This window comes from Sturnira hondurensis, unplaced genomic scaffold (genome assembly GCF_014824575.4).
Source record: "Sturnira hondurensis isolate 20B ecotype Veracruz unplaced genomic scaffold, ASM1482457v3 Scaffold0025370, whole genome shotgun sequence".
Taxonomy (NCBI): domain Eukaryota; kingdom Metazoa; phylum Chordata; class Mammalia; order Chiroptera; family Phyllostomidae; genus Sturnira; species Sturnira hondurensis.
Genome location: NW_028098001.1, coordinates 12,920,488 through 12,932,581, shown reverse-complemented (window position 1 = coordinate 12,932,581; position 12,094 = coordinate 12,920,488). Strand labels below are relative to the sequence as shown.

The 12,094-nt window shown below is 36.5% G+C and overlaps 1 protein-coding gene across 1 annotated transcript in view; it reads right to left on the bottom strand.

Moving 5' to 3' along the window:
• Positions 1 to 4,670: 4,670 nt before the first annotated feature.
• Positions 4,671 to 12,094, bottom strand: part of ELOVL4 (ELOVL fatty acid elongase 4) — a 32,323-nt gene continuing 24,899 nt past the window's right edge. Inside the window, exons 4-6 of the mRNA XM_037039405.1 lie at positions 10,647 to 10,818; positions 9,397 to 9,524; positions 4,671 to 6,709 (exon numbers count right to left, since the gene is read on the bottom strand). Coding sequence (XP_036895300.1) covers positions 6,437 to 6,709; positions 9,397 to 9,524; positions 10,647 to 10,818 — 573 coding nt within the window. The 3' untranslated portion in view covers positions 4,671 to 6,436. The remainder of the gene's footprint in view (positions 6,710 to 9,396; positions 9,525 to 10,646; positions 10,819 to 12,094) is intronic.

Sequence of the window (12,094 nt, the reverse complement as noted above, 5' to 3'; positions counted from 1 at the left end):
AGGATACCTACTACATTAGGCCACTCTACAGAGCCTAGACAATATACAGCTCTACCTAATACATAGAAACAAACACCAAAATGAGGAGACAAAGGAGGCTGCCAAAATGAGGACAAGAAAACAAGGCCCAAATGAAAGAACAGAATAAAACACCAAAAAAGAGCTAAACAAAATGGAGAAAAACAATCTATCAGATGCAGAGTTCAGAATACTGGTTATAAGGATACTCAAAAAACTTAGTGAGGACCTCAACAGCATAAAAAGATGCAGTCAGAAACAAAGGATACAATAATTGAAATAAAGAACAATTTATAGGGAGTCAACAGTATAGTTGATGAAGTTGAGAATCGAATCAGCGATTTAGAGTATAAGGAAGCAAAAACAACCATTCAGAACAGCAAGTAGAAAAAAAAAAAAAAGATAGCAGCCCTGGCTGGTGTAGCTCAGTGGATTGAGCGCGGGCCTATGAATCACACAATCGCGGTTCAATTCCCAGTCAGGGCACATGCCTGAGTTGCAGGCCAGTTCCCAGCAGGGGACTCATGAGAGGCAACCATACATTGATATTTCTCTCCTTCTCTCCTTCCTTTCCCCTCTAAAGATAAATAAATAAAATCTTTTTTTAAAAAAAAGGATAGCAAACGGAGTCTCTGGGACAACTTCCAGTGTATGAACATTCACATTATAGGGATGCCGGAAGAGAAGAGAAAGAGCAAGAAACCTACTAATAGATACAGAAAACTTTTTGATGGTTGCCAGATGGGAGAGGGGTCGGGAGGATAGGTGACAAAGGTAAAGGGATTAAGTAGTAACAACAATTCAATTACCAACAAATTGGTTGTTACAGAATATCCACAGGGATATAAAGTACAGCGTAGGAAATCGAACAGCCAAGGGACATATCTGCATGACCTGTGGACATGGACAATGATGTGGGGATTACCTAAGGGATTTGGGGGGTAAGGCTGGTTGGAGGGGACCCAGGGAAGAAAAATTGGGGACAACAGTAATAGCACAAACAATAAAATATAATTAAAAAATAAAACAATAATTAAAATGTAAACGTTGTGCTCGATTCCAGATTTATTAATTAGAACACAAGCCACATTCAAAGGTGAGGTGTGACTGTCACTATACAATGCTGCCTACCCTGCAAGGCTCCTGGTCTACCCACCCTCTCATTACCAAACAGCTGGGTACTCACTATTCCTGAAAGACTGGTTCTTAAGATAGCTTCCTCGCAGGGAGGAGAAATGCATTTTAAATACAATGAATCAGGGAAGACAAAGATGAAATTTCAACTGGATGTTTTTCTTTTTCTTCATGCCAAATTCAAAGAAAAAAATTAAAAGAAAAAGAGCACTCTAACTGGCTTCTCTAAAATTGCAAAAAAATGGATTCAGGGACACCCGGGGACTGGCAGAGTATGCATACTACGCATACGGACTGACAAAATACTCTTCTAATTCAGTCTTGTATTTAAATTGGGAAATACCCAATAATTTCAAGACCCCATCTTTTGGGGTCTTGCCATTAAAAAATGGCTGTACTATTTAAACCTTCCCAGATTTTTAGTTTTAGAATGGCTTTTAATTTGCATCTCCCTGTACATGTTCAATTACAATGTGACCTTCCAATACCTGCATTAGATTATTATAATTAGGTAGCCAGATCTCAAGTGATGTGTTTTAGCATGCATTGATTCTCAAAGGATATACTTTGAGGACATATTCTCTGAGAAAACCTCACCTATAAGAATGAGAAAAATAAAATTCTAGTTAAATTTCTATTTAGGACCAGAGGGATTGCAAGCGATGAAAGTATGAAGGAAAATTTGTTCCCATGTGAACATGTAAACATGATAATATGGTAATATGAAAAAGACAAAGAAAAAGACCTAAGATCTGGGCTTGAAACCAGTTAAAAAAAAAAAAGAAGTTCAATTTTTCAAAGGATATAGCAAAACCAAAACCTACAGGTCTAAAAGAACTCTAAGGACTAATTCAGATTATCCCTTGCCTACCTAAAATTCCCACTAATCAATCATCTAAAGACAGCTTTGACTACCTTCTTCGTAAGTCACAATGCTTTTGGTGACACGTGCTAAACTCTGTCTTCAGCCAGTAGTGGTTCTATATGTCAATTATGGTTTTTAATTTAGATCTCCGAATCCCCTTCAGGAACGTGGTTATGTTCCAGCCCACCTTAAAAAATAATAATAAAATGAAAGCTGTGCCTTCCTTCCATACTTCGTATTAAGAAAAGCATGACTAATAGTTGCATGACTTGTATAGTTTTGAAACAAGGAATTTGTTTTTATTTTTCTTCCTTTTCACAACTATACTCCTGGTTCAGATGTCATCTGCCTAAAATACCTAAGATTAAATGTGACTTCCAAAATACACTATTAAGGACTTGTTCTCCAAGGGTACTTTTTCAAACCTGCTTCTGTAGAGAGTGGCAGGTGGCCAATCTCATTACACAGGTTTTATGGTTACTGCTCAGATGCTGTGCTTCTGTGTATGTAGCTCAGCATCGTGGTGCTTCTCAACTCTGCAGACCTATTTACTATCCGGCAGGATCCTAAGTCTAAGTGCCCCATGTCTGTACTGAGCATCCACTTTACATCCCATATATCTGAATCTCAATAAGGACAGCCAGGAATGCAGCTGGCTGGGATTAAAGCTGTGATGAGGAAAGAGCTCAGCTTGATGTTGCATTTTAATGAAGGTGAGATTCAAAAGTTCAGTGCCAACAGTCAATACCTAACACCTAAATTATTATATTGTAAAATGATGAAGACAGCAAAAATCACTTCCACTTCTAGGTTCTTTCTTATTTATAAGGTAACCTAACTGTATATACGAAACAAACCTGTAAATTAAAATATTCCCGATAAACTACAAAACACAAGATTCTAAAATGTGAATAATTTGTATGAAAATATTCTCAAAAGCCTAGACAGTGTATGGAAGGAGGAAAAAAGAGAATGACTAAATTAATAATGCTAATACTAAAGTGAGTCATCAGTCAGTATCCATCAGCAAAAAAGAGTCAAGAGTAACACAGAAGACAAAAAAACAAACAGTCATCAACTCTACTGGAAAATGCACTGTTACATACCTCAGGCATTTCTACTCATTGCCAGTATTTAATAAAACCCCTGCTTTCTCCTTAAGAGAACACATCTGTAGTTAGTGACAAAGTGTTATCGAAAAGCAGATGCAATCCTCCAATGATTTTTAGGTATGAGGCATGCAACGTAAGAGTGATGGTAGAGATATGCTGAAAGCTACTAGAAAAGGTCACATTTATCACATCTGAAAATCACCTATGATAAAGAACCTTAAGGTACAGCAAGAACTGAATGATTTAAACATAAGAATGCAAAAATCCCCCACTTTATTTGTGGCACAGGAAAAAAAGCACAGAATTAAAAAGTGTTAAAGTTCACATTTAAACGGACAAATGTAAAAATAATTTAGAAGAAAATAGATTTTGTGTCTGGATCCAAAAGCTCTTCCAAAGGCAACACACTTTTAAATTAAAATTATGCTAATGGGAGAACATATTCGCTGATACATCTTCTGATAAGGGGTAAATATCCAAAATTTATAAAGTGCTTACAAAACTCAACACCAAAAAAACAAACAATCCAATTAAAAAATGGGCAAAGGATCTAAACAGACACTTCCCCAATAGGACATACAGATGACCAATAGACACATGAGAAAATGCTCAACATCACTAATCATCAGAGAAATGCAAATAAAAACTACAGTAAGATATCATCTCACACCTGTCAGAATAACTATCATCAATAAATCAAGGAACAAGTGCTGGTGAGAATGTGAAGAAAAGGGAACCCTTTGCACTGTTGGTGGGAATGCAGACTGGTGCAGCCTCTGTGGAAAACAGTATGGCCATATCTCAAAAAATTAAAAGTAGATCTACCTTTTGACCCAGTGATCCCACTTCTGGGAATATATCCAAAGAAACCCAAAACACTAATTCAAAAGAACATAAGCACCTCTTTGTTCATTGCAGTGTCATTTACAATCACCAAGATATGGAAGCAGCCCGTGTGTCCATCAGTAGATGAGTGGATAAAATAGCTACGGAACATGATACAATGGCATTCTACTTGGCCTTAAAAAAAGTAGTAAACTTTACCCTTTGCAATAGTATGGAAGGACCTGGAGAACATTATGGTAAGTGAAATAAACCAGTCAGAGAAAGACAAATACCACATGATTTTACTCATATGTGGAATCTAATGAACAAACTGAACTAACAAGCAAAATAGACACAGACTCACAGATGGAGAACAGATGACAGCTAGTGGAGGAGGGGGAGAGGTTAGGGTGTGGAGAGATTGTGCAAAAAGGAAAAAGGTCTCGTGGACATGGACACCAATGTGGTGACGGCTGAGGGGAGGGGGACTATAAAGGGACTAAATGGTAGTGGGAAAAATATAATAACGATTATATATTTTTTTAAAACTATGCTACCATAAAAATAATTTTTACCAGAAATTATAAACACCTAAGTTCTAGTTTCATTTATTTTCTGCATTAGAAATGGGCAGCAGAATTAGGATAACAACTGAATTGAATAAATGTGCATCTAGCAGATAATTTATACTATAATAAACTGATGAACAAAAATAGCATTTTCCCCACAGTAGTAGTATATTTATTTTGCTGAAATCAGGTAGTAGGGAATGAATAGCTCTGGGGAACCAGTACAGAATGTTCACAAAGATTTACAAATCTCTAGTCATTACACACTGAGCAGCAAAAACATAGGTGTTGAATCCTCTTAGGCCAAACTATTATGTGTTGCAAAGTTTCTGTAATTCTCATGACTTCATGCCTTTGGGAGGGGGAAGTGTGTAATTTTAATGCACAATAAATATTTTATAGTTTACAAATATTCTGAAACAGTTGGTCTGCAGAAGCAGCATACATCCTGCACATGCAGTTTTGACATCTTGAGAAATATAGAAATATTCATGCTTTTTTATTGGTCACATTTTCTCTTCCCATAATGATGCCTGTGCAATACCCCTAACATTTTAACCTGTGTAATAAAGACACTGTACAGTTGTTCATATATATTACATGAAATATTTCATTCCTAAGTAGCAAATTTAACTTTCTGGTTCTGACTACTCTTACTGTTATTCATTTTGTGTCTTCACAATTAACACCTTGTAACAATCAAGCACTAATTTTAATAATCTTTAGCACCAAGGAGTCAAGAATATTGCACCAAAATGGGTTTACACTTCATCTAGTTAATAAATAAGATCTTGCAACTCTGTCACAAGGAAAATATCACTCCAAAATTAAACACATTGAAAGAATAGTTTCACAGAAAAGTTTGGTGTACGCCATTTGTAATAAAAAAAAAAAACCACTAGTGGATTCAAAAGTTAATAAAGTTGATATTGAAATCTACATTAGAGGACTCCTTGATTTTTTAATTAAAATTTATTTGATTTTAAATGTTCTTTCCAACAGAAGAGGTAGGTATATTTGCACATACGAAAAATTGGTTAACAGCCACAAATCAAAATATTAAAAGTCTGATAAAAATCAACATACTGTCATCTAACAGCACATTTCTGTAACAATTTTATGATGTTACCAATAAAGACATGAGCTGTTTTGTGTTCCAATCAGACATTAATCGTAATCTGCATAATATATATTCCTGATAGGAGTATTGAAAGGCTGCATTTAAGTCGCAAAACTGTCTCCCACAGTGATTTGTGCCCCAAGTCGCAGCGACCTCCGGGTCGCCGCACAGGATTTTACTGTAATTCTTTTTTCACCAACACCATCATCATCAAGCCTCTAAAAGTCTATAGAGATCACCAGATTTTTAAATTTAATTACAACCAAAAGGGTATTTCAAACTAGTGGTGGAGAGATTCAACCATTTCAGTCAGTCAGCAAATGAATTCAAATGTGCAAATTTTAAAGTATCTGCATTTCCAGGTTTGGACTAGAAAAATGTAGGGTAACTGATTTTAATCAGTAAGTAATTAGTAATTTAGCCAAAAAAACTCATAAAGACTGTGTTTCTGTGATCATCAGACTGAAGAATGACTGCATATAAGACACATGAAAAATTTCATGCATTAGACAAATGATGTGAACAGAGAGCGAGCCTCCACAGTTACATAATAATTGCTTTGGTCTAGACAATATCAAAGCTAATAAAAAATGTTTAAAATAAAAACTTCATAAATAAAACATCAGGGTACAGTATTTAACACTTTACTCAATCTAAAGGTCACTAATACATAGGAGCACATTTGCCTTTTTTCCTCCCCACCCTCAAACCCTCATTTGCTTCTGTTTTCCCTGAAATTTTATATGAAATGGGAAATTCCTCACTGTCAACAACAGTTAAGGCCCAGTTCAATTTACTCTCCTTTTGCTTTTCCATTTTTCTGCTTTTTTCCATTTTCTGTCACCAGTTTTTCTGATTTGTTCACACCATTGGCTGAAATACCATTCACAGCTGTTTTTCCAGTTTTTGACTTCTTGGGCTCATTGTATGTCCGAACGTAGAAGTTGAGAAAGAGAAATATGAAGCTGATCGCATAGGCAATCAGAGCCCAGTGCATCCACTTTGGGAAGGGGCAATCCGTGTAGAGAGACAGTGCCGTGTGCCCAATGGTCACAAAGAACTGAACCTGAAAAACAGAAACAACGCGTGGTAAACAGTAACCAACTTCAGAATCTTCTATGTAGCTAATACAGACCCAACTTTTGCCACTTGTCCAAAGTTTAATAGTTCTCTGGCTCCCACTCCCACCGCCTCCTCATTCAGGTAGCTGCTCAAATGCCACCTCCTCAACAAGACCTCCTGATGACAGAACTAAAGTGCCTCCACCCAACTGGCACCTCAAGTCCATTTAACCACTGGGCTTTTGTTTTCTGTGGGTTTTCTTTTCTTCTCGTCTTCTTTTTTTTTTTACTTTATAAGAATTATAGCTGTCTGCCCTGGCTGGTGTAGCTCAGTGGATTGAGCTCGGGCCTGTGAACCAAAAGATCGAGGTTCGATTCCCAGTCAGGGCACATGCCTGGGTTGCAGGCCAGTTCCCGGCAGGGGACACACGATACATTGTGTGTCCCCAGCAGAGGCAATCATACATTGATATTTCTCTCCCTCTCTCCTTCCCTTCCCTTCTAAAGATAAATAAGTTAAATTAAAAAATATATATAAGAGGCTACCGAGAAAAAAATCCACTGTGGTCTTCTAAAAAAAAAAAGAATTATAGCTCTCTGAAATTGTCTTTTGAATTTGGTGACTTCTGGATCATCCATCTTCCCACTAGCATGTAACTCCAAAGGCAGGACCCAGTGTTGCTATGACGATTCCTAAGTCTCTGGCACTATGTCTAGACTCCATGAATATCTGTTGGATAATGTTGAGTAATATTACCTAACAAGAGGAAATTTCAGTGTTTCCCAAATTTTAGACTGATATCTTTCCTTTTTTAAGATTTTATTTACTTTAGAGAGAGGGGTAGGGAAGGAAAAAGATAGGGAGAGAAACACTGATGTGTGAGACAGAAACATCGATGGCTGCCTCCCGCATGTGCCCCAGCTGGGACCGGCCTGCAATCCAAGCACGCGCCCCGACTGGGAATCAAATCAGTGATCTTTTGCTTTGCAGGACAATGCTCAACTTACGAAGCCACACCAGTCAGAGTGAGACTGATTTCTTTCCACAAAATTGTCAGCAAGCTGGTATATATATTTTAAAAAATGAACTTCTTACAGAATAGCAGATAGGTCATAGGTATTTGGATGAACACTATCCTTTAAAAACAAAGCTGCTTATTAAAAGTTAGTAGGTAATTGAGAATAAGTGCAAAAAGAGATAATTGCTTTCAACCTGAAGAATTTTTAAAAGGAGAAAGGCCAAAATTAAGATGAGGGAAATAGGTTTAAATTCTAATTTATCTATAAGTGAATGGTTCTCAAAATAAAAGTTATAAATTTCATGGTGTTAACAAGTGCTAATCAGTCTTTACAAGACTGATCTACGAAAGTAAAGAACTTCTGGATTGGAAATATACTACCCTTCATAAAGTGAATATACAATTTGGAAAGCAGAGTTGTGGTTTCTCTTTTAAGCATAGTATTAACAGTATTATTACATTAAATATTATTAAAATAATTTAGTTCATGTAAGCCCCAGATTTATTAAAAATTTTTAAAAATTTTCCATGGCCAAATCCAGAGTTTAAGAACTTCTGATTTCACAATGGTTCTTAGAATCTGCATCACCGAAAATGGGTGTGTAGATGTGGGTGTGACTGAGTATGGCATCACTCAAGGAGAGTCAGGTACAGGTTCCGACCAAATAGGTATCAATAGTTCATATGAGTTTTGTCATCTCTTTATTTTGGGGGACCATTTACTAATTACTGAGAGAAATGAATTATACAATTGTGTACACAGCTTTCACAAAAACTGAAGAAACTTCCTATGGCATTTTAGTTACAAATCAATCCTTCACACCCAGCAGTCCCCAAAAGTTGTGTTTCCTGTTTGGTTAGTCAGCTGTTTAGTAACTTAAAGCAGAGATGAATAGTATTTCCAAATGTGATGCCACTGATAAAATTGTGTACATACTATGATTAAAGCAAATTATAATAAAATCCAAGGCTTGAAGAATAGCTACCAGGTTGGTTTGGATTTCCAGTTTGATTATTGGGCTAGTGCCTCGCTCTGAAAGTTACGCTGAAGCACCCAAATGCTACATGAAGTCCTACTGGGGTTTGCGCTAAAGGCTGTCTGCTCTAAAGACTAGCAATTTAAAAATGCCTAGCTCTGCTCCACAAGGACTTCATGTTGGAGAACTAAGAGGATCTTTCTGGTCCTTGCTTCCTTCCTTTACCCCTACCATTCCTTGACTCTCTGCCTTTTCTGCAACTTTTATATTATACATGTATGGGATTTGTTATCAAGGACTGAAAATTGAACAGTGAACAGAATGAGTAGAGATGATAATAACATTTAAGTAAAAATTTTAAAAAATCACTCAAGAAAGATATTATTTTTCTAGTCATATATGAGTCTATGTACTTTGTGGTGTTCTTAGATCTTTATTCACCCACTTCACAGATATTTTTAAAGAACAGTTCTCTTAGACATGAGCTAGTCTAATCTTTTATTGACATTTAAAAAGCAAGAGGCCATAACCAGTGGGTCTATGAACAGGTCAAGCAGCCTCAGTCCCACAGATGAAGCATAGAGATAGTTGAATTTGCAATAGAAAATTGCCAAAAATGACTTAATACTTTATAATTAGTAAACTCAAACATTTTCAGTATTGCCCCAGATGAAACTTTAGAAGCATTTAACTCACCAGCTGCAACATGGTCAGGTATCGTTTCCACCACAGATATTTCTGAATCCATGGGCCAAAGGCAGTTAACCCGTAGTAGGAGTACATAATCACGTGGATGAAGGAATTCATTTGGGCTCCAAAAAACGCTTTAGAAAAACAAAGGTACAAGATACAAGATACAGAAAATTTTATTAGGCAATAAACCATTTGGACATGAAATAAATGAGTCCACATTATTTTCTAACAATCTTGAGTAAAGAGTAGGAATAAAAGTTGTAACACTACTGGAAAAGCCTTCTCTTCAGATCATGCTAGGTATTTTTAAAATGCAGATTCAGGCGTTTAACGTATTTTTTAACAAGATGTTCTTCAAATGCAAAGGACTTTCAAAGTAGCAAGCTTTTGAATGGGGTACTCCAGCAGTTTAAGTAGGTCCTAATATAGAACGATTGCCTATGTTACTTTTTCATCCTATTATTCATGGGGGGGAAAGGGTGGGAGGTGGGGATGGCTGGGGTGGGAGCGAGTAGTGGGGGAAAATGGAGACAACTGTACTTGAACAACAATAAAAATACGAAAAAAAGTCATGGTACATATAATGGTTTTAAGGAAATTTGTAACTGTCACATTACTGCCTTTACATGCGCAAATAAACATATCTACAAAAAAAGACTTACTTCTTAGGCTTCTAAATAATTTTAAGTGGAAAGTAGTGAGGTGAAGTGGACTTTTATGATTTGTACCAAGGGTCCCCATGAGAGGAATGGCCTATTTCCAGCTCAATAATGTAAATCATCTTCGCTGGAGGCAGATCTCAGCCAGACTATGGATTCATATCATCGTTAACATCAACATGTCTCTCCATAACTTCCTTTGAGTGAGAACCAACAGGCCGATTTAAGGCCTATTTTAAAGGTGGAGTGGGCTCTGGGCTTGGACCAAAGAGGAAGCCTTCACACTGAGAAGATAAATCCTGGTATCCTTTGGATCAGAACCACTAGAATTGCTCCCCATCAAAATATTATTGTCTGCATTTAGAATTACCTTATGCCCATCTCTGGGGCAAATCTTTAGGTGTTAAAGTAGTGACAAACAAAAAGCTAAAGTTTTACTTTCTTCAAATGTCTTTACAATGAAATTAACACAGAAATAATCACAAAACAAGTTCAATTATAGACCAATTCAAATTCCCAGGTTCTCATTACTTTCCACCCAACATATTTATACAAAAATTTAACGCATATAGATATGCTTTTGAAAATGCTCACCTTGCCCCCCTGCAACCCACTTAATTCCAATCCACCACAGTGTAAACATTGTACAGTGATGGTACACATGAAGGAAAGAGACTTGGTTGTTTTTCTTCCTAAGGATAAAAAACACGGTGTCCAAATACTCAATTCCTTTAGATACAAAGTACCACCACAGAGCAGCAGCTATCTGTGAAAAGAAAGAAAAAGGACATTACAAACACCAAATGCATGCCACCACATGGTTTCCCACTCACTGTGTATAAGTCCTACATAATTTTCACTACACAAACATACGAGGCATGAAATCATTTTGCCTAAGTAGGTGTAAAACCGAGTCATCTATCCATGGGGGCAAATGGGAAAGACTAGAGTCCAAGCATATCTACTCTATAGCAACAATACAGAAAAAAATGTCATGTTACGGAGCTGGACCCCTATAGCACTAAACTTAGCTGCAAAAACATTCACAGTGCTATGTTTTTCAATTTGGTAGCGAAACTGAGGTATTTGTTTTGTAAATGTACTTCAATTGTTCATGCTTACCCTACATTATACTTCAGATATTCATACAAGGATGTTTGTGGGTAGTGACTGGTCTCTCTTATGTCTCTCTCACTTTAACACATGCGACAAACCACTTAACCATAGTATTTTGCATTAGCCAGTAAAATCTTTAAAATGAGAGAATGACATAAACAAAAAGAAACAACAAATATTTCCTAGGTCATAAAAATAATCCTGCTTACATGAATGAGTCTTTTCTTTTCCTGGGCTCTAATTAAGACACCAGATGGTACAGAAAGATTACTGTCCATGCTGAGATTAAGGACCCAAGGTTCCAATGAGAGGTGACCTCTGGATAGATATTTTTAAATATTTTACAAGAATTCTACAACAGTGACCTAAACTCAACTTTTTTATGTCATGTATTTTCTAGGATATGTGTCCTGCACATTTGTAACAAAGGCGGCAGTGCATAACTGAATAAACCTTCGTGCGTCGGGGGCCTGACAGATTTACTCACAGACAGGCACTGACGTTTCATGGTTCATAGTTCCCTTTCTCATCTTATCCTGCACCTATTGGGTGTCATAAGTTCTTGTGTGTTTGTGTTCTTTTGGAAAACAAAATTATATAAAGTGTGGGCCAAAGAGAAAATAAAGTCTTGTATTTACAGGTTGAGGATGTTTACTGAATCTGCTTGAGTAATACTGTTGAAAATTATAAAATTGGTTGAAAATAGGTTTGAAATAGTTAACTACTCACAGCAACACAATATTTAATAGTCATTTTTATGCTAGCACTCTAAAATAAGGTAACCATTTTGGCATAGCAAACTTGATCTATAAGGTAAGAGATAATGTCTTTATCCACCCCCCCAAATCTGGGCTTCTAAATTAGCCACAATTTATGAATAGTAATAAATAATTCCTATCTTTCATTTGTAAACTGCATCAGGTATC